We start from the raw sequence: 23,354 nt of genomic DNA, 5'->3' as shown, positions 1-23,354 counted from the left end.
CATAAGCTTCATTACTGAAGACTTTAGGGAAAAGTAAGGTTAGAGCTCAATAGAGTACAAATGATAATTAAATTACCAAGATGAAAATTATCAGAGTCTCTGCAATATTCACAACAGAAACTTCCAAATGTTGAGCAGAGAGTCCACTTTCAGATACTTTTCTCTAAGTTTGGACAATAGTCAAAGAGTTCAGCTCATTGCAGGAAAACTCTCTGCTAACACATATGGCCAGCTAGAGTGAAATACAAACTTAAGTGTCCTGAAAGATCCCCAAATAAGGGGATTGTGACAGCAGGCCACCTGTGACCGGAGACTCAGCCTCAGGAATGGTTTTACTATCGCTATCAACTACGTCCTCAACCATCTCATCCTACCATGGAAGTTATACATCTCAGTGATAGAAGTGAAAGGAAAAGCACTGGGAAGGGCTCAGCAACTTCCTAGAAGTCGTAGTCACATTTTGCTTAATAGGATTCTGAGTGTCCCCTTCTAATTTCCAATTTACCTGCACGGAAGCATAACATCATGGTGTCTGATTTAATTCCTGACCAGAGTTTACTAGAAACTTATAGTGATAAAGGACGAGTAAGTTACTTCCTTGTTAAACATAATCACCATGAATTTACCACCTGTGATAGATGTTGTGATTCTGGTGCAAGGTCTTAAAAAATCAAATCTCTTAGACTTCATGAATGCTTCTCCATGCTCATTCTCCAGGTTTTAGTTTAGGAGATGAAGTACTGTCCACTGTGACAGTTTCATCCATTTCAGCTCACGGGCTTCCAAGGATCCTAAGATATGAGTCTGTTTTTCTCGTTTTGCATATCCAGGTGTACCTCATGAATTACATTTGGTGTTAATGATGAGAAAAAGTTTGGTGTTCTAGTAGCTTTGCATAGTTTATATAGATTATGACTATGGTTCCAAAACTGTGTGCCGAAATGCCTTGGGCCACTACGGTGAACTCACAGGGGCACAATTGTATGTTTTAAAATATTAAGGGAAATAGCAGTACGTGGCATCCGCTGGACTTCACATAAACTACTAGCTCAAGCTAGTCCAGAGTTTCAAGATTAGATTTTGGTTAAACTATTTTCAGTGATATCATGTCTCTGTGAGGCTGGTTTCTCAGCAGTTGCTGTGATGAAAAGCAAGTACCAGGGAAAAAATCGCTGTGGAACAGAAGGGAGAGTGGTGATATCCAATCTGATTGCAAGGTATGAGGAATTTTTCAGGACCCAATAGGCACACACATCCTATCAATACATAATTGTGGTTATTTAAGAATAAAATAAAAATGTTTTTTTTCTTTTAATTTGTGTGTATTATTTTTTATATGGCTACTATGTTGTTAGGACATAAATACATATTGTTGTTGTTTAAAACTAATTACTTAATAAGTGAAACTGTTTGGTGTTTCTTTTGACTTGGGGTGCCACGAAAAGAAGTACTGGGACACTCAGGGCTTTGCGAACCCAGAAATTTGGGAACACCTGGACTTGGTGTAAATAGGATCCCCTGGAGTTGTGCAGGTCACACCATTTGTGACTGTTTGTGTTGATCCTGGTGATTTCAGGCATGCTCCTTTGTAGCCTCTTTCTAATTTTAACTCTCATCACAGTGAATTATCTATCAAATGAGTGTTGAGAAATAGAATTTCAATCAGAGAAAATTAAATGCAATTTTAGAAAATTTCTATAAAGAACAGACCAAATAGTTAAAGAATAATTCTTACCAGGCCTGGAAGTTCACAGCACTTGTCTCGATCAGCCCACGATGTGGAACAAACAATGTCAAACATCTGTAACTGGAACTGTAATTTAAAAAGAAAATTCTCATTTAACACATGGATAGACTGTGTTTATGATTATAATGATTTTATATTATAGATCACATAATGGAGTACCAATAACTTAATAATGTTAAGTAAGTAAATAAAAAAGTAACTCCTACAATACCAAACTAATTTTTTTCCTCAAACACATAGTGATCTAAGATTTTGCCTACAATGATTCCATCTGCCATTCAAACCCTCTTACTTATCACAACTCCCCCTCTTCCATCTCGACCTCAAGCACAAGCTTAGCTCCTCTGTTGAAGGATGGGCAACGGTGCTGCTATCACAGCTAGTCCTGAACGCCTCTATAATCACACAGCACTCCAGGCGTCTCTTTTCCAGCACATCTCCCACCACACAATAGAATTATTTGTATTACATCCTCCTTTGAATGTGAACTCTTCAAAGGACAAGGAATCACTTATGCATTTTGCATCCCCTATCATAATAGGTGGCATATAATAGGCATTCATGAAAGCTTGTTGAATTAATTCTGACTTCATTCATCTATGCTTACATCCAGCAAATTTTTCCTCTGCGCATAATGTAAGCCAAATTCTATGTACACTGTTAGGATATGAAAATAAACAAAAATTACAGTCCTGCCTTGGAGGAAATCACACGTTAGGGAGACGGGCACCTTCTTTACGGTATACAACGTGACAAATGTCTTGACAGAGTCACATATAGCGCTGTGAAAACTCATGCTAAGTTAAGCCAATGATCATGCCAAATATTTAGACAGTCTTGCTCTACCCGTGCATATCAGCAAGAACTCAATGTACAGTTTGAAATATACAGAAACATCATTATAATGTCATTAAGGGCTAACACTAGCTTAATGACCCAACTATTTCTAATATATTTCTTCCTGTATTATTTTGAAATATTAAAAGTGTGATCAATTACAGAGCTGGGAAAAGGATGGCATCCTTTTCATTTTCAGTCTGCAACGTTTCTTCTGGGTTGTTTTCTGCAAGGGCTGGAAATCCTTGGTGCCTTCTTTTCCCCCGAGGAATACTATTCATCCCCCATCAAGCTAGAGGGCCCTCTGGATGGAAATGAGAGTGTCCACATAGCTAGTACTATTGAAACACATTACTAAAAATGCCCACAGTATCACAAAAGAGCCAGTCCTATCTGACAATAAAGAGAATGAAATCTTGTTATACTCGAGAACTGTGCCTTGCTGAAAATGTCCATGCCAACTGAGTTTTGCAAGATCAATAACATAACCCTGGGTCAAGGCATCATGCTTCTTGATTCTAGATACATCTGCTGTGCTGTTTGAGGAAACAGGTGCATGGCTTGCTGATCTTTTTTTCCTAGAATGTTGAAATGTTTTTTCAAAGGTTGTCATACCTGAGCCTGGGTAGGACAGCCACACAATAAAATTATGACCTTTAAAAAATTAGGTTTTCAAAATTAAAACATTTCTAAGAGAACACTACTATTGATTTCCATGAACAAAAGCAACAAAAATATTTCAAGGTGCACAGGGCATGGGAAGGGCTTTGGAGCTAGACTGCCCAGTGTAAGCCCTGACTCCTTCACTCACAAGTCATTTTAAACAAATTATTAAGGTCTTGGAGTCTGTTTCCTTATTTTAATCTATTAGCAGTAGTTATTCATATGGTTATTATGAAGATGAATTAAAATAGGGCAAATATTTAGAACAGTGCCTGGGACATAGTTATAAATAACAAATATTATTTTAAAATTCTATGAACAGCCCTTTCCTAGTTGAATTCTTTATAGTACAAGAATATATAATACAGAGGCAAAAAAATACATAAGTGGAATTAAAGGGAAAGTATTACAGTATCAAGGGCAGAAATGTAACATTAGTTTGTTTCCACAAAAATCATGTTATCTGTTTAAAGTTTTGGTTGAGAAAACCTTAGCAAATAACAATAGCAGCCAACATTTGTTGAAAACCTACTTGGTGCCTAGCACTATTCTAAACACTATGCTTGTATCATTTAATCCTCAGACAACCATGATGAGGTATGATGACAGTAATATTAACTCCATTCTGTTGATTATGGCCTGGGATGAAAGAGTTTAAGGATGTAACCACATGCTGAAATTGTAGCTCTGGTAGAGATTTGAACAGCACACCCCATTTTCTTGTGGTTTATTTTTCAGTAAAAGGATCTTTAGTTTAATGTTTGAAATGCAGGAACCCAGCCTAACCTTACAATGCCATTTTTTTCTGGGGACATTTAGTAAATGGGGTCTTTTATGACAGCATTAGATAGACTCAGTTAAATGTGTGAACCATTCATCCACTAGGAAATTTTCCATTTCTGAATATAGCCCTCAATGTAAAAGCATTTTTGTGAATGAAAAGATTTACTTAAAGCAAGGCCTTTCATGGGCCCCAATATGTACCAGGCTTTCTTGAACTTTTTCAAATAAACATTCACCAACTAATAACCTATAACAGTATAATGTCTACACAGAGACCTATGGCTAGACTTCTGCTTTATTCAGTTACTGGAATTCTTACAAGCTCATTTCATTTATTCAAGGAGTTGAATGCCTACTACTACATGCTCAATGAGGCCAGAACTGTCATTTGAGGAATGCTACGTGGGCTGACTTTTCTTTTTCAAGTTAGATGAAGTCAGCAGCCTTTTCTTTGTGAGTACAACAAATTTATTCATTGCTGTTTCCATTCGTAATATCTTAGATTCCTCAGCCTTTATCTAGGGATTTCTTTTCCAAATATCATTTCCAGGGACTGATTAAAAGCAAAACAAAACAAAACAAAAAAATTGCCTCCAGCTTTTATTCCAAAAAAAAATCACACACATATTTATACAAATTATGCAGGAGAGAGTACAAAGAAGGTATGTCAGAAGATTTTTTATATCGTGCCTTAAGATACAAGACAATGTGGTTCAAAATAAATCCTGCTTCAGGCAACTAATGCAAGAAAGCAACCCTTTTTATTTGTGTAACTTTTTTTCGTTGTAACTAACTGAACATTATAAAAGAGATCTGTGCAAAAAAAGAGAGAGGCTCATGGCCTCCTACTTTCCCTTTTTATAATATCTTCCAAGGGAATACTTAGCCAATTACAAATGCTCATTTTTCATTGTTGGACATTTTTGTCTTGGTGTAGCACAGAAAGCAAGTCATTTGAGGTCAAATGTCAGCATGAAAATAAGATTAAAATATTTCTCGGCAGTTGAGTCACTACAGTCTGTGAATGACAATTAAAACCTACCCCTGGCTCCGATTTCCACTCAGTACAAGATTTTATTGTCTGGATTTTTTTCTAGCATAACACAACCAAGTTTGCAATTTGAAATCAAGCCATACCTGAACTTATACAAATATTTAGAGAGCTATACATTGCATAAGAACACTGTTGAAAGTGTTGGATTTAAGAGTCAGTAGACAGATCACTTAGGCCATACTCTGCCTTTCATGTGGTGTTTAACTTTTATTGACTCTGTCTCAAAACCAAGATTTATTGAGCATTTCCCACTTATCAGGTATTGAACTCAGGGTTCTCACATATTCTCAGTTCACTGAATTTAAGGAAAACTATGAAGACATTATTAGGATTAGGAAATGAACCTTAAGAGCTGGTTGTACTTGGTAGTAATTAAGATATTTACACACAGACAGATTTTGGGTGGAAAGTTTTGTTTGTTTGTTTTTTAATTTAATTCAGTTTTACTGAGATATATTCCCATACCATACAATCATCCATCATGCTCACAGTACCATCATACAGTCATGCATTCATCGCCCCAATCTAATTTTGAACATTTTCCTTACACCAGAAAGAATCAGAATAAGAATAAAAAATAAAAGTGAGAAAGAACATCGGATGGAAAGTTTTGATCATATACTTTCAAGGTCATGATTCAAATAATGGTGAGTCTCGGTGTCCGTCAGTGACCACACAGGGCAGAGGGTGGGTAGAACAGAGCAGGCCCCCTCCTCCGCCTTAACTTACACAGTAATCAGAGTTTGATGCAGTGGAAGAAAGTACAGAATAGACGTTAGGTAACCTAAGGTAAGCCTGATACAGTCTCCTTATCTCACTTTCCCCACTGTTTAAAAGGGGCTCCCTCCCTAACTTCTTCAAGTCTCACTGTCTCTATCAGTAAAGTGAGATTATAAAAGCTTCTCCTCATAGGGTTATTGGAGAATCGAATGAGATAATCTCACAAAACTGAACACTGCCTACCTGATAGTTGGCACTCAATAAATATTAGCAACTATTTATCAGTTTAAGGCTTAAAAGAGATACTTCATGTGAAACCACATAATCGTTTCCTTTTAATTTAACAGCACTTGCTTCTATATCATCGACCAATCTACTATTGATTCCTACATAAAGCTCCATCTCAGTCATTGAAGTTGAAGACCAGGTACTCCATGGCATAACTTACTTTTCTCTTTTGTTTTCCACAGCAGAGGACTAAATAAAGGCCAATTGGATAATTTCACAAACGTTATACTTGAAAAGGTAGAAGAAAGACACTAAGAAACACAATCCTATGCCAGAAACTCAAAAATTTTCTAGAATCATTCCTGATTGTAAGCAATATAATTTCATTAGGGATCAGAATAAGGCAGAAGAAACTTCTTTGGAGAAAAAAGATTGGAAAGGAGAAGCACAGTTGTTAAGTTTCTTCCCACATGTTCTGACAGCTAAAAGAAGTCGGCTTATTAGTTTAGTCCCGCTAGATACTGTTGTTACCATAAAATCTTGCATTGCTGAACACAAGTTGTTTTTATTACAAATGTCAGTAATTTCAGTAAGCAGTGACTATATTGCTAAAACCATTAATCTATTCTCCACTCAGCTTTGATTTAAAAAGAATATATTTTCTTTAAATCCTGAATCTTTAGAGTCTTCCATCATCTGGCATTTTTGGAGTCATTTCTGAATTTGCCAGGGAATGCTGATCAATAAACTACTAATCCCTCCTATATGATAATTGCTCCTCCTAGAATAATCGTACCTTTGTACATTACACAGCTCCTATTGCTGGTTGAAGTGGGGGGTTGGAGTAGATGTATACTAAGACTATGTCAGCAATCTGTGATTTCTAAATTGAAAATCGAAGACTGAGGATTCTCTCCTGCCTTGTCCTGAAACAAGCAATAACTCAAAGAGCACATCTAAGTTTCCAATCCCATTCTTGAGATCTAACTTAATATTATCCATTTCAACATAATCAAATTCTTCAATAAGTGGGCAACTGAAGTTCTATTTAATAATCCTTTGTAGGCTTCAAGATTCTAAAAAAAGGCAATATTTTTTTCCTGCTAGCCTTACAAAGAACTCATTAATTATTGACTTCTATAAATTCTCCTTTGTCTACTATTGGTTGGAACTTACCACAGAGGATGCTCTGTTATATTGCTTTTCTTCCATGGCCAGAAGTAAAGATTTGTCACCGGTAGGCATGAAACCCACAGGCACTTCTGCTTTCAGAAATAAATTATTTGATATTTAATTGGTCAGCTACTTGGAGTATAATTATTGCAAACACTGTAATTTTAAATAAAATTATTATACTTGTAATTATGAAAGTGTAATTTTAAAGTACAAATTGCAATTAGGAAAGGGTGTGATATATTACAAGAATTCAGCAAATATCATATATGGAATACAATACAGGTAAAACAAAATTTAAAAAAAGACATGATGCAATTTAAATAGGCAATATCCTATTTAATTTCTGTCAAGCGTTTCATGAGAAATTTATTTGATACTGAAGTGTGGAACAGAAGGCAGTGGTTGCAAATAAAGACTATGACATGGTTTCTATTTGGGAGGAATTTATACTCTGGCTAGAGAGGTGAGATGTAAATGTCTGAAAGAATAAGATAATAATATCTGACTGCCAACAATCAAGTTTAAACTGCTAGAGTTTTAGAGAAGGTAAAGAGCAAAAAGGGATGGGGAAGTAATTATTGACTTCCTTCAATAAGAGCCACTATTCACTGAATGCCTACTAAGTGTCATGAGTTTTATATGCATTATTCCTAAAATGTAAAAGAATAACAGTACACGGGATTGGGGCTCAGAATCTCATACACCTAGAATTGTTCTTCTTTCCTAAATTAAGAGTCCATTAATTCATCCATCTAAGCATCTATCCACTCATCCATTTTTCCATACAAGGTATCTTCAGTTTACTAATTCTGGATTCTTATAAATTCCTGAGTTGGCTATCATGGGAGTATCTTCCATTAGGCAGAAGATAGTGTGTTTCTTAATCACCATGAAATGCTGTGTGTTAAGGGGAGACAACCCCTCAGTATCATGTAAATATTCTTCAAAGCCCCTTACCATCATAGACAAGAGTCTTCCATATCTTATAATATTCTCTTTTCAAACAACTAATCCATAAATTTCCAAACCAAAGTAGAAACAAAAATACTTTTAAATATATTTCAAAGCTTAAACTAATTAGCAAATGTCTATCAAGGTCTGAAAGTATCAATGTCCCCCCTATATACACAAAGGCTTCAATTCCATTTTTACTGCATAGAGAAATGGCACTAAATAGCAAAGTGCACCAAGGTAAATCACTTCACCTCTCTGGGACTGTTTCCTGGTGTCTAAAGTGAACAGGTTAGACTAGAGCTGAGGAATTAGACCTGTGCTCCTCCAAGCTGCCTTAGGGGCCCTGGAGGGTGGGGGCACCAGCGGCCCCATGTTCCCTTGCCCATTCAAGAAGCTTTTTCTGTCTGATTGTCTATCCATCAATCCATCCATCCATCCATCCATCCATCCATCCATTTGACATAGTACATGATTTCATTTGTACAAAGGGATCTTCAGCTTTAAAGAATTTTGAAAACCACCCATCTTTCTAAGTCCCGTATGGCCAATTCTCTAGATTTATCACAGTGGCTAAAAACAGTAGTGATTCATATTAATTTGATTCTGTTATGCAGAAGAGAAATGTAAATTAAAATAGTTGGAATTGTTTACAAGAATAAAATGCCTCAAGGGCTAGTTGGATCTAATTAGAGAATGACTCAAATTAGAGAATGCTACTAATTAGCTGTGATTGCACGGTGTTAAAACAAAAACCTGTGTACAGTTTTCTTTTTTGTGAGTAGTGAGTAAGAGGAATGTGATTCCTTTGCCAACTGGGAGTTGCCCAGACTTACAGTCCATGTTGTATGATGAAAAATGTATTATCATATAATATTTGTTACCTTACATCAGTGATTAAACAGTAAACTTCACTTTAGAAAAAGCAAGAACCTAGTTTTAAAATACCCAAATTTAACCTGAAAGAAAGGCTTATTTCAATTTCTAGGGTATAATATCCATATATTTTGTATGTATTTTATTGGCTTATGTAAATGAGATTAGTTTACAGTTTTGATTCTCATTTACAAACCATTTATGTCACAAAGTTTCGTGTGATTAATATTTTAGTATTTTAATTTTAAACTATGTTTACAAAATAAACTAGCCTAATTCCTGGAGCAGTTTCCTAATAATATGGCAGACGCATACTGTCAAGAGCTTTGAACCATGTGTTTTGTGCATTTAAAGAGGCCATTATCTGTTTATCCATACATCCGTGTGTCTGTTCATCTGTCCGTCTGTCCATCCATCCATCCATCTCCATACCAAAATTTTCCCTTAAAAATAGCTAAATATTCTTTAAAATGACTTTTTTTCCATAATAATAGAGGAATTTCACTTGTTCATCCACTTACTGGTACAGAGTTTCCATTCAGTCCTCTCGATCGAACCATTCTTCCCAGAACTTCTACACCATCCGATGTGATGTTAGCTGATGCATTGATTGCCTTCTCACCCACTTGCTTGCAGTCAACAACCAGTTTGGCCAAAGTCTTGCTGACAACAATGTGTATCTGGGTACAAGTAAAGATGTTTTAGAAGTAAGAAGCAGGAGGAAATATCAACCAGATTTGCATAATTGTGTGACTTATCACTATAAAGAATAAAAGAGAAGGGATGGGATTCTGTTGCCATGTATTTTGCTAAAGGAGCAGGGCTCCACTTTTACAACCCCTGAGTTTCCCATTTTCAAGTACCATCAGTATTTTTATTTACTTAACATTTTTTTTAAAACAACCTTAAAGGGATTCACTTTTTAAGATCTAGCCTTACACTCAAGCAACAATACGTGTGAAATGAGAGGATTGATGTGCTAATTATGTCTTTTCTTAATGCATGTTAAAATAAATACAAAAAATACTGAAATAAAAAATGTGTGTCAATTTACCAACAAAAATCATCTAACGTAGCCCCTATTATTAGTAAACCACACTTCAGTAATAGTTGTTTAGAGTGAGGAGAGATGATCTAGAATCTGAGGGGAAAGGAAAATGTTTTCTGGAAATTCCAGGTCCAAATGAAACAAAGACTTTTGGCTTAATGCTTAGTGCAGTTTTCTCAAAGTAGGATCTTTAGAATCTGGAAGTCTGTGGTCATATTTTCAGGAGTCTTCACATTCTTTTTGAGGATTTGTAAAAATTTGTGTTAACATTTATATGATAATCAAAAGTAAGTATATTCCAGATGGACTGGGAGGCCACATTGTGACCAAGTTCCACCATGAAATCTCAGTGCTCATATATGCATGTCGGTTTATCTCTGGGTTTATCCCATGACTACTAATTTTTGTGTCAGGCTAGTGACCTAAAAGAGGTGGAATTAATAGTTAAAAAATGCTTTCACATTATTTCACAAGTGAAAGCCCAGAGAAATTATAAATAGCTGTCTAAGGTAATTCAAAGAAAAATACTAGGATATATGAATCCTTGTATGAGAGTTATAACAGCTAATACTGTATTCACATTGTTAGCAGAGATTTAATTTCAGTGGAATACTGTCATCTATCATATTCCAATGTTGCTTTTAATTTTATTGGTTTTGCTCAACCTTTATATTTGTTTCATTATTGCATAAGAGCAGAAAGCATGAGTTTATACTGATTTTTATACAATGCTTTATTTATTTAAGATACATCATGATAAAAATAATATAAGTCAATGGTGGGGGCTCTTGAGCATTTCTTTTCCCTTACAAAAGAGTTAAATATTACCCATGAAAAGAAACACTGTTGGAGTAAATGCCCCAACATTCCTCACTTTTTATTAAAAGCTCTTATGATCATTTAGAAGGGTATAACTTAACTTTTGTGTGTGTTTCAGCCTTGAAATACTTTTCATTATTAACAATTACAGAAATTGTCATGCTGAGTGCTAAGAAAACCTCACATATGATAACCATACTCCAAGAACTATTAATTGTGAGGTGATTGTTCACATTAAAAAAAAAAAATTCTCTTTACAAAAGGAGACATTGAAAAGTTTTCAAAAATATTTTGCTTCTTTGGTTGTGTTTAAGGGTCCATTTATATAATTATTAATTTTTTGAAATAGACCTTGGAGCCATACTTTATACCCAAATTGTAAAAATATAAAGCCTATTGAAAATCAATGAGAAATTAAGGTAATGTATTTATTAAAGTATAATAGAAGTCTATGAACAAAAAGAATTTCTTCGCTATAAATTGAATTTGCATTGAAATTTTCCATTAACGGATCCATTTTAAAGTAGTCTGTTACATGACAAGCCCTTTCTTTTCTTTTCTTCTTTTTGTTTATCTTTTGGTTTTGTTAATACTTAAAGTGGGAGAAGGTTTTCTTCTTATAACTTTAAAAAACTTGAAGGTTTATAAATTTGGAACCAATTTTTAATGAGCTTTCCTCCTAGGTCTTTGAGTTCTTCTAGTAAGGTAAGTTAAAGCTTAACATTTATCTAAAACTCATAAAGGATTATTTGCAATGAGAATGACAAGTTCATGGCTATACCATTTGCTAAGACGATAAATTTTTTTTAAACACTCATGAAATATCAAATACTTTGCATTTTCCCTACAATTTTTCTTGGTTTCTTTGCAACTCACTCTGACTAACCAAGAAATGAATCATGTCAGAGGAACTTGGTACATCCAAGGCAAATTGATTTTTGATAAGGGTGCTAAACAACACAATTTAAAAATGGGCAAAGGACTTGGATAGACATTTCTCCAAAGAAGCTACACAAATGGCCAATAGAAACTGAGAAGATGCTGAACCTTATTAGCCATTAGAGAAATGAAAATCAAAACCACAATGAGCTACCACTTCACACCCACAAACATGGCTATTATTTTTAAAATGGAAAATAACAAGCGTTGGAGAGAATGGGGAAAAATTGGCACACTAGTGCATTGTTGGGGGGAAATAAAACAGTGTAGTCACTGTGGAAAGCAATATGGCAGTTCCTCAAAAAACTAACTAGGGCTACCATATGACCTGGCCATTCCACTTCTAGGTACATACCCAAAAAGAGTGAAAACAGAGTTACAAACAGAAACCTGTACACAATGTTTATAGAAGTACCATTCACAATAGCCAAAGGTGGAAACAACCCAAGTGGCCACCAACAAAGGAATGGATCAACAAATGTGGTACATACACACAATGGAATATTATTTGCCCATAAGAAAGAATGAAGTTGTGAGGGATGCTGCAACATGGAAGAACCATGAAAACATTATGCTCAATGAAATAAGAAAGGCACATAAGCACAAATATTGTATGATATCTGTATGATATCTGTAAGAGATAACTAGATATAACGAATTTGAAGAGCTGGAAAGCAGAATAGAGATTACCAGGGGGACATGAGGATGGGGAAAAGGGGGAGTGCTTGTTTGTAAAATTTTAAAAATAAAATTAGAAAAAAGAGGAACTTGGTGAATAAATGACAATAAGTCCAAAGATCTGATAATGGGACGTTGTGAACCATGAACTAAGAAATCTATACCTGTCTCAAGTGTTTTTCAAATATCTTGTACTTCTGGTAGCACTGTACTACTAAACTATAAATAAATAAGTAACATTTGTGTTATGCAATGTTTGTATGCAAGTATGGTATTCAAAATCCCAGAAAGTAGCAACACTGGGCAAATAAGTTTAACTTCACTACATTTTAGGTCAGAAGACAGAAGCCAAGGTGAAGAATGCTATATAGCATTCCTTTTTCCACTCTAACCTGGTGGGAAGGACCCAGTAAGGAGGGAAGACATTTCCCAGCACCACCGAGAAAATGCTCTGCAGTCTTGTTGCTACAGACCTTAACATCAAGATCAAGATGAGGATATTAGCTGAATACAAAGGAAACAGTACATATTGGAAGAAAGCATGTCCACCCCAGTGACCACCAGAATATATTTTTGAATTTGAAATTATAAGGAGCACAGTTCTATCACAAGTGTTAAATTATTAAAATGAGAACTGAAGTCAGATTTTATATTTTTTGCCCCAGGGTGACTACTTTATCATAGCAGTAATAGGGCAGACTTGCATAAATATAATTATTTTAATGTGATTAATTTTACATATACATTTTAAGATGATTCTGCTGACTGTGCCTTCACTTGTGGCTGCAGCTGTGGCCAGGTAGACCAGTAATCCCTTCTACATCACATATAATTTAGCAAATGAAAGTACATACAATTGTCTGCTTAGTAATACAGTACCCTCTACTGTATTGTTTCTCACAGAGGGAACCTGGACCATTTCTACCAAAATCATCTGTGGTGACTGCTAAACATGGGACCTTTCAGGGTCCCATCTCAGAACTACCAAATCAGAATCTCTGGGCATTGTTAACAAGCCCCACAGGTAATTATTACTCTAATTGACATTTGAGGCCCAAAACTCTATGGAATATTTTTCATTGTTTTTTCTTTTTTTTTAATTAACTTTTTTTCTCAATTAACTATATTTAAAAAAATTAAAAAAAAAATACAGTAAAAAAACATATCAAAGAGACCATAACATAACAAGGGAGTAAGAAAAAGACAACTAACCTAAAATAACTACTTTACTTCCAACATGTTCCTACTCTACCCCAAGAAAATAAACTAATATAGCAATATTTCTGTGAACTTGTTTCTATGGAATATTTTTACACCAAAGTTTGTGCATTGGCACAAACATACGCCTATGTTGCTTTGCCCAACAGCTAACAAAATGAAACATGTATGTATATACAGCATTACTAACCTTGTGAAAGCTGCCATAGAAAATTTTCCTAATTTCAGGTCCTTCAAAAGTAGCAGTTTGAAAATCTCCACTGTAGTCATAGTTGAAATATGTCAGGGTTTTCCCACCATCTATTCAAAGAAAAATAAAAACATTTTAGAAAGAATTAAAATGTGTCATTTTTCTAAGATTCAACTTTAGTAATTTTCAAATTGAAAATGACACACATGAAGGAAAAATTAAAAATGTTATGTTAATAAACATACTTACTATCTAAAATGACTCCAACCAATGGGTCTGAATTTTTATTTAAAATCTCCCAAAGAGCAAATGGCTCCTCTGGAGTGTCAGGAAGAATCCGGAAGAGAAAGCTGAGGGTGTAGTCAGAGGGCAATCCTTCCGGATGCAAATATCTGAAAGTGGAAAGAACATCAGATTTTATTGTATCCCTCTTCAAAAGTTATTTATATAATTATAAAACAAATACATGTTCATTTCAAGAAACAAGATTTAGAAAAACAGAAAAGAAGGAAAAACAGCACAATTAATGCCAACAAGAGTTATCTTCTTTCAGTGTAATACATTTCCCTCTAGTCTTTAAAGAAGGCATGTATTTGTACAAGTTATCCCATTTTGTCTCTTTCTTTTCTTAGCAGCATTTATAAGCATTTTCCATTTTCTTAAAATATTTTGAAAAGCATGATATTTAATGAGTGTACAATCTTCTCTTGTTTTGCTATTCCATAAGGTATCCAACCAGCCACTTCAAGTTGAACACTTAAGTAGTTCCCAAACTTTTTAGTCTTATAAATCATGCTTATTTGGAACCTTTCTGGAAACCTTATGACATTGTCACTTTCTACCCCATATTGTAGTTAATTGCATTTCTGTCTGTGGTGGGCGCTGTGATGCACTGTTCAGAGCCACCTTCAAAACTTAAAACCATACCGCCCTTGCTGCTGGCAGTACCGTCCACACAGCTCTCAGCTACCGGCTCCCTTCATAAATTGCCTCAGCTGAGAAAGCTGCCTCTCTCAAGGTCACACCACCTTTCCAAGGCACCTCCTTTTAATGACCTACCTTTTAGAGGTTTAAGGACCAAGGTCTCTTATCCCAATAGACGACAGATCTGCAGGGTTATTTTCAGAACTCCCTGTAGGGTCAGCTGAGGCTTTCATTGAAACTGCTTCACAGCCCGACTTCTCCCCTTTGCCTTCCCCTGCTTCCTTTTCTTCTTTTCCACAAGGGCACACCCTCATCAAGCTCCCGTACACCAATCTCCACCTCTGATTCTGCTTCCTAGGAAAGCCAACCAGCTACAACATCTTATCTCTCTTTCTAACAACTAAATGGATCCCTGACTTACTTTTAATATCTTCCCCCAAGCAACAAATAGAGCTCTTTACATATGGTAGGAGCTACATAAATAGTTTTTAATTAAGTTAATAAATCTGTGAATGTGAGAGTTAAACATGAATTTGAAAATGAATGCTTGATTTGCATAGATAAAATAAAGCTTTCATCTATTCATCTGTTAATTCATTCCTTCATGCATCAAAAATTAATAAATTTTTAATAAATATTTTACTTACTATGTTCCAGACATTGTTATAGGTATTTAGGATCCATCAGTGAATAAAACTGACATGGATTCCTGTCCTTGTGGCACTTAAATTCTAGCAGGGTGAATGGTACAGTATGTTGGACAGTATGTTAGCCAGGGAAAACAAATATATAGAGCAGCAAAATGAGAACTGGAAGGTTGAGGGGGATCATGCTGCAACTTAAACTGAGGTCACCAGGGTTGGCTTTGATTAGAAGGCACATTGAGAAGCCTCCATTAGTTTACATTTGACCAAAATCTTGAAGAAAGCAAGGAAATTAGCCTCCTAAATGGAGGGTATTAGAAGGAAGGGTATTTCAGGCTGAAGGAATATCCAGTGCAAATACAGCAAGGCAGCACATGGCTGGTGTGTTTGGGGAATGGCCAGGAGGCCATCGGTGGCTGGAGCAGAGAGAGAGAGAGACAAGAGGTGAAGAAAGGTAACAGGTATTGGATAATGTGGGGCCCTGGAGGACATTCCAAGAACGTTGACTTATTCTAAGGGAAATAGGGAATGGGGTTCTGGGGTGACCTGATCTGACTTAACATTTTCAAAAGAATGACTCTGCTAATACTTGGAAAATTGATTCTAAGAGAGCAAGGGCAAAACAGGGAGGTCTATTAGGAGACTGTTGAGATGATCTGTGGAAAAAATGATGGTGGCACAGATAGAGGTGGTGGCAGTGGAGGTGGTGAGAAGTTACAGACAACAGGATTTAGAACTAGATTGGATGCAGGGGAAAAGAGAGAGGAGTCAGATGCAGTTTGATGTAGTTATTAATTGAGATGGAAAAGGTTATGGGTGAAGCTGGTTTTGGAAGGAGAATCAGGGACATGGTTTTGAACATATGAAGTTTGAAATGCCCATTAGACATTCAATAGGAGATGCTTAGCAGACAGTTGGATATGCAGGACAGGCTTTGGTAAATAGGTATGGACTAGACATACATATTTGGGAATCCTTGGCATCTAGCTGCTGCTTAGAGCCACAAGACTGAAAAGATCACCAGGGAGTGGGTGTAGATAAAGGCAAAGAGATCAGCGAGCAAGGCCTGGCCCCTCCCACAAGAGGAGGTAGAGAAGAAAAGCAACCAGCGCTGCAAAGGAACAGCGGAAAATGCAGGAAGAAACTCTGGAGAGTGTGTGTCCCGGAAGCCAAGTGGGGAAAGTGAGCACAGGAGGAGAGAGCAATCAGCTGTGTCAAATGCTGGTGACAGGTCAGGTACAGGGCTGGGAATGGATGAACGGGTTTCACAAGGTGGCGGGCACTGCGGACTTGATGAGCAATATCAGTGGAGGAGTAGAGGATTTTCCCTTTGGCAATTCTCCTTTTTGGCTAGGCTTCCAGGAATGATTATCCAAATACACACTTTATTATCCACTTAAATAGACAGTGTGGGGAAAACCTGCCAAAAAGGAACATCAGATTTTGGTTTTATCTAAAACCACATCTATTCTGAAGGTCAGAGGCATTTATAACAATTTCCTAGAAAATGAAACTAGGCCTAAATCAACAAATATTTTAAATTATTAGAAGAGGTGTACTTATTTAAATATTATTCCCTATAATAAAACAAAACAAAAGAACATGGATAGTACTGTAGTGGACTAGAACTTAATAAACATTATTTTTGTAGAAGATAGAAAAGTAACTTTTTATAAATTGGATAGATGAATGCTCACATGATCTCTCCCAATTTTTCATGTCCATGTGTACATCAACATTTGGACACTCTGAAATGATTCCCATAAGCCAATAAAGGCATTTTGAGACAAAAACAAACACTGAATTGGAATTTAAGGTAGCAGATGACATCTTGAAAGATAACCCTTTAACCCAGGAATTATCTACCTGCACCCTCAAGAAACTCCGGAGTTTGCAGAATTACTCCAAAAAGCCTCACGAATCCCTAAGTGCACCAGACTGTCAAAAAACAGCTAATGTGATTTTTATATAAACCTACTACTATTCTTTAACTATACAGAGATGCTGTTGTGACTTCTCAAAGATAAAAAAGATAAAAACCATGTGAATTCATGGCACTAGTGTCAGTTCAGGGTGTGGGCTCTGGAGCCTGATTATAGAGGGATACAAATCCCAGCATTGCCACTTAACAAACTATGTGATCTCACTCAAGTCATTTAACTTCTTTGTGCTTCAATTTCATCATTTGTAAAATTGAGATGATAACTGAATCTACTTCATAGCGTCCTTTGGAGGTTGGAGTGAGTTCATATACTTAAAACACTTAGAACAATGCCTGGCATATAACAGTATTGTATACATATAAACCTATAATTATATAGTTTCTCAGATCAACAAGGTGATGGTTAATTTCATGTGTCAGCTTGGCTAGGTTACAGTGCCCAGTTGTTTGGTCGAGCAAACACTGGTCTGATTGTTACTGTAAGGCTATTCCATAGATGAATCTATAGTCAATTGATTGCATCTATGGCAGGTTGCATCAAAAATCAACAAAGGAGACTGCCTTCAGCAATGAGGAGAATCTCTTCATCCGATCAGTCAGAGGTCTTAAGGCCAGAACTGGGGATTTCAGAAGTCAGAAAATAAGAATTCCTGCCTCCAGTTCAGCCAGCCACCTTCTCAGGGGAATTCAACCTCACCTTCATCAGAGTTTCCAACTTGTGACTCGCCATATGGAATTTGACCTCACCAATCCCCACGGTCACATGAGCCAATTCCTATAATAAAGCTCACACACACACACACACACACACACACACATATATATATATATGCTGTTAGTTCTGTGGTTCTGTGCCTCTGGAGAACTCTGACAAACATACTAAAGTTCAACCAATATTATCTGTGATTCTGATGCTTTTAAGGAAAGGAACCTAGGCATCATTTACTCTAAATATGATGGGAAATCCTACCAGGAACTATTACAGCATATTTTGAGTTGACATCATTTTCACATGGAGATATAATAAACAAATGATTGGCTTTCATATCTTGTAACGGACACATACCTGGTCGGCTGGGAAACCAGGGCATCTTTATGAAGTTGGTAACAGGGGTACACATTGAAGGTACCAGGCTGCATAGAAACCCCTTCCACAGATGAAAAATCCTTTTCGACCAAGCCAAACATTTCCATCATCTTAAATCCTGAGCAACCAAAAAGTACAGAAAAAGAATATATATGCCCCTTAGGATTTTAAATTTCAAGTTTATTCTATTAAGGATAAAAAAAAAACACTGGACCCCAAACGGTGTTTATTTAGTACATTTGTATTTGGAAAAATTGTGACAGTATATACCTGCAAGATCGATGCCATCCTTGTGCACCGGTGGGCAGGCTAGAAAATAAAACAAAGCCCTAGTTTAGATATGTTCCCAAACATACTCTTTTCCCATTCTGAGAACAGGTAGCTAACATAATCTTTCTGGAAGTCAATTGTCTAGGGAATCCAAAACAAATGTTACAATGGTTTTCTGTGGTTTCTCAAAATTTGAAATGCTCTAACTGCTCCTATTAAAACCAAAGGGCCACAGATTTCTTCTTTTCTGGGTTCATTAAAATTGTCAGCAATCAATCTCTTAAGCATGTGTGTTGGGAGAAGCCTCATTTCTAACGTGTTACCCAACAGGCATTCTTAATACATTTCTGAAAGCTATTTGCTTCATCTATTTAAGCACAGTTGCTTTTAAACACAGACACTCATTTTATTAGGGAAATGCTTTATCAACCTAAAACTCTGAAGTGGGTGGGATGGGGGAGGGAAGACTGGATGACTTTCACATGCTCAAACTATAAACTTAATGTCTGCATAACAAACACCTCTGCAATTCAATATCCCTTCCTCACATCAAGATGGGACTCATTATTTGACCAGAATTAAATATTTCAACCTTTGAACAACATGAGTAAGCACTAACTTGCTGATGCAGCTTCACAGACGAAAGTAATCAACTCGTCTTCAATTTTCTTAAAGGCATCAAAGTCATCCACAAAGAAGACATGGCGTGCACTGGGCTTACTGCCAATGCTAACCAACTCTGAGTAATCTGCATCTGCCACTCCGACTGCAAAAATGCTGTAGCCTGTGGAGGAAGGGGAACAGATTTCTGATTACTTTAAATGGCCCCAAATACAAATAATGCAATGTAAGTCAAGTACAAATGGTTAGCAGGGATGATGGAAGTGGAAAATGCATTCTTTCCAGTTCATCAGAATTCTGCATGCACATACTTCATTATGTGATAAGTGTTCCATCAATTGCCCAAAGAGATTTTCCATTTTAAAGAAACTCAAGAAGGCTGATGTCCCATTAGTGCTCGGGACAAAACAGTTCCCACTTGAGTAACATCTTTACGTTTGCATATTTTAATAGTTATTTTAAGATTTACGGGATGTAGAATAGTTGAAACAGAGAAACTGAGTTTAACTCAGTTGTGTTGTTTTTCTCAGAAGTAGAAACTGAGATATGAGACATGAGCAAGCTTAACACCAATGCTGGTGAATAAATATGAAACTATTTGCCACACATGTCTTAGATAATTTAATTTTCACAATAGTCCTATGAGACTCTCCCTTTTACAGATGAGAGGGCTGAGGAGTTTCTTTGTTTCAGGTCCTCTTTCTGGGCCTTCATCATGGACCTTTTCATATTCCTTATACAGGGCACCTGATGCATAATAAAAGTATTACAGAAAATACAGAAAAATGATAGATCTGTAAACTGGAAAGTATTTGTAAACCACATTGCCCATTTAATATTAAGAATGATTTAGAAACACTTAAGTACGTCTTACATGGCCCATAAGTTTGGATTTAGAAAACACCAATGCTAACATTATTTTTCGTAGCCACTATTGCTTCTATCCGTAAAACTTACCATCTAATTGCATCTCTTTGGCAATTTTGTTCACATCATCTTGTGACCTCCCATCCGTTATAACCACTATAACTTTTGGGATGCCTCTTCTTGTACCTGACTCTGCACTAAACAAGGTGTCTCGAACATACTTAATGGCTTTTCCTGAAATAAAGGAAATCAACAGTTCAATTTTACTCCCTTCTTTTTTTGTTTTGCTGGGAAGGGGAGGTTAGGAAAATGGTTCTAAAATCACTGAAAAATCTAAACAATGAAAAAATTGAAATTACTATGCCTCAGAAAGAAGTCATTTCATTAATTACTAATAATTAATTACTTTGGTTCTTTGCTAGGAGAATCTTTGATTTTACCTGTTTTTGTATTTCCTCCTTTGTATGAAACATGTTTAATTGCGTTAAGAAGAGACTCTTTAGTTTTGTAAGCATTTAGTGTAAATTCTGTCCTGGGGTCATCAGTGAACTGAACCATTGCCACCTGGAGAGAGAAGGTGTATTAGTTTTGGGGGGGCTGTTTTTATTTTTTATTGAGATCAAATTCACATAACATAAAAGTAACCATTTTATAGTGAGCAATTCAGTGGCATTTACTACATTCGCAATGATATGCAACCACCACCTTGATCCAGTTCCTAAATATTTTCATTGCCCCTAAAGAAAACCTCTTTCCCTCAGCCCCTGGCAATTATTAATTTGTGTTCTGTCTTTATGGATTTACCTATTCAGGATATTTCATGTCAATGGAACAACAACATGTAGCCTTTGTGTTTGGCCTCCTACATTCAACATAATGTTTTTGAGGCTCATCTACGTTGTAGTATGTATCAGTACTTCACTTCTTTTTATGACCATCACCCTAGTCCAAGCCACCTACCTGACCTGAGCAGACCAGCAGACCAGCCCCCTAACTGGTCTCCCCCTTCCATTCTTACCCCTGTTATCCATGCTCTTCAAAAGAGTCAAAACAATCTTTTTTAAAAAGCAAATCAGATCTTGTCTTTCCTCCCCTTAAAACTTTCCAGTGGCTTCCCACTGCCTCTAGGATGTCACCCTGACACCTTCAATGGCCCACAAGACCTAAGATGACCTGGAATTAACTACTCCCTCTACCTTTTGTCCTATCCCCACCCTCTCCAATATTCTAAAATAAGTGCTGGTTTCTGAACCTTCCAAACTCATTCGCATCTTTGGTCCTTTGCATGTACTGTTTCCTGTCTGGAAATTCTACTCTCAGGTCTTCAGTGCATCATTCACATATAAGTGCAGAAGATACCTCCTTGGAAAGGGCCTTCTTGAACTCTAAATCATATCATTCCACTTTCATAGCTCATGTCCCTACCTTTTGAATTTATTTGTTTACATGTTTATATTTGCCTCCCTCTCTCCTCCTCCACCTACCTTGAAGAATGTCTGAGATACTGCCTGTCATATTGTGTATTCCCTCTACCTAGTATGATGTCTGGTCACAACAGATCCTCAGTGAATATTTTTAATAAATAAATTAGTTTCATATTCTACTTGAACTATAATAACTTGTGGCCATATCTCTCTCCCTTTCAAGATTGTAATGTTCTTGAGGACAGGGAAAATATTGTGTGTACCTTTAAAGGAAATACTCTACCTTTAATATATATATATATATATATATATATATATATATATATATATACCTAGTTTATAAAAGAGACATCCCCTGACATGGCCATTATACCCTGTCTTAGTTTGCTGAACTTGACAGTTCTTAGGGATTAACATCCTTTCAAGTTCTACCAGGCACCAGTAAGTTATTTCCAAATCCAGAATCATCTATTTTCTCTCATGGGGTTGGATCCAATCATTATAGCTGTTTACTCATTTCCCCCCAACAAGCTGCCATTACAAGGGCTCAAGAACAAACAAACAAACAAATAAATAAACAAGCAAACAATTTTTGAATGCATTGAACAAATGAGTGAACGATGGATCTATTAGCCTTACTTGAGTTCCACCTGCACCAATCTTGTCCAGTGCTCCAACAGTGTTGCACAGAAAGTTAATGATCTTATTGAAATTGTCATCTCCAATACTCCAGGATCCATCCACCATGAACACCAGATCTGCTTTGGCAGCTTTACAGACTGAAGACCAAGAATCAATAAGAATCAGAGATAAAAGGGGAAAATATAATAGTTACTAAACCAACAAAGAATCAGAGATGATGTTTTCCTCTGGTAACTAAAGCTGTTTCCCAAGATTGGAATATGAATCATAAGGTTCATATTCCAAACCCTTGCTCATGGTACTTCTTGACCATCATTTCTCTCCTAGACTCAAGGTTTCTATTCATGAATAAGAAGCTTAAATTGCATATGTGGAAGGAGAGAGAGAAGTATCCACAAATGTCAGCCCCAAAGAATAGACATGGGACTAAACGGATTTAGAGATGGAAGCATCAGGAAACACTATCTAGTGCTTACCAACTAAAGGAAGGTCAAGCTATCACTGTGTGCTCCCTGTCCTCTGCCTATTGAATTAGTAAGTTAGCTTTAGAAAGATTCAACTTCAGAAGAAAGGCTTGTGACACGAGACGCACATTAATCTATACCTCAATAAGCATTTGGGCTGAAGCCATAAACAATCTTTAACTCCAGCCTTGCCCAATAATTATATCTATGTCCTTCTGCCACTCACTGATATGTGTTCAAGAAATGTGCACTAATGTTGGTCCAGAAAAACTATCATTAGTAAGTATTACTGATATCAACACAAACAAACAAGCAAAGACCACACCAACAAAACCCTACTCCATGCAAAGCATTTTAAGTCTATTTTTGGCATCATGTGCTATTTCAGACTACCAGGCCTCTCTTTTACTTCATTAGTGTAGACCATTGCAGTTAACTCTGCTTTATGATGAAGCAAACAATTTACTTTTCAATGATCTGAAATTTTTTATCTTGGGCCAGTTGCATACAAATATTCTATGAGATAACATGCCTTTCTTCTT

The 23,354-nt window shown here is 36.3% G+C and overlaps 1 protein-coding gene across 3 annotated transcripts in view; it reads right to left on the bottom strand.

Moving 5' to 3' along the window:
• Positions 1 to 23,354, bottom strand: part of COL14A1 (collagen type XIV alpha 1 chain) — a 206,602-nt gene that overhangs the window by 55,620 nt on the left and 127,628 nt on the right. For all 3 annotated transcript variants that reach the window (XM_037803228.1, XM_037803230.1, XM_037803229.1), the window contains exons 26-35: positions 22,346 to 22,485; positions 20,723 to 20,846; positions 20,373 to 20,516; positions 19,414 to 19,578; positions 18,795 to 18,833; positions 18,504 to 18,642; positions 14,177 to 14,319; positions 13,928 to 14,037; positions 9,557 to 9,715; positions 1,736 to 1,813 (exon numbers count right to left, since the gene is read on the bottom strand). In XM_037803228.1, coding sequence (XP_037659156.1) covers positions 1,736 to 1,813; positions 9,557 to 9,715; positions 13,928 to 14,037; positions 14,177 to 14,319; positions 18,504 to 18,642; positions 18,795 to 18,833; positions 19,414 to 19,578; positions 20,373 to 20,516; positions 20,723 to 20,846; positions 22,346 to 22,485 — 1,241 coding nt within the window. The remainder of the gene's footprint in view (positions 1 to 1,735; positions 1,814 to 9,556; positions 9,716 to 13,927; positions 14,038 to 14,176; positions 14,320 to 18,503; positions 18,643 to 18,794; positions 18,834 to 19,413; positions 19,579 to 20,372; positions 20,517 to 20,722; positions 20,847 to 22,345; positions 22,486 to 23,354) is intronic.

The sequence above is a fragment of the Choloepus didactylus genome, chromosome 14, assembly GCF_015220235.1.
Source record: "Choloepus didactylus isolate mChoDid1 chromosome 14, mChoDid1.pri, whole genome shotgun sequence".
NCBI lineage: Eukaryota > Metazoa > Chordata > Mammalia > Pilosa > Megalonychidae > Choloepus > Choloepus didactylus.
Note: the sequence above shows the minus strand (reverse complement) of the source record. Positions and strands in the feature narration are given on the sequence as shown.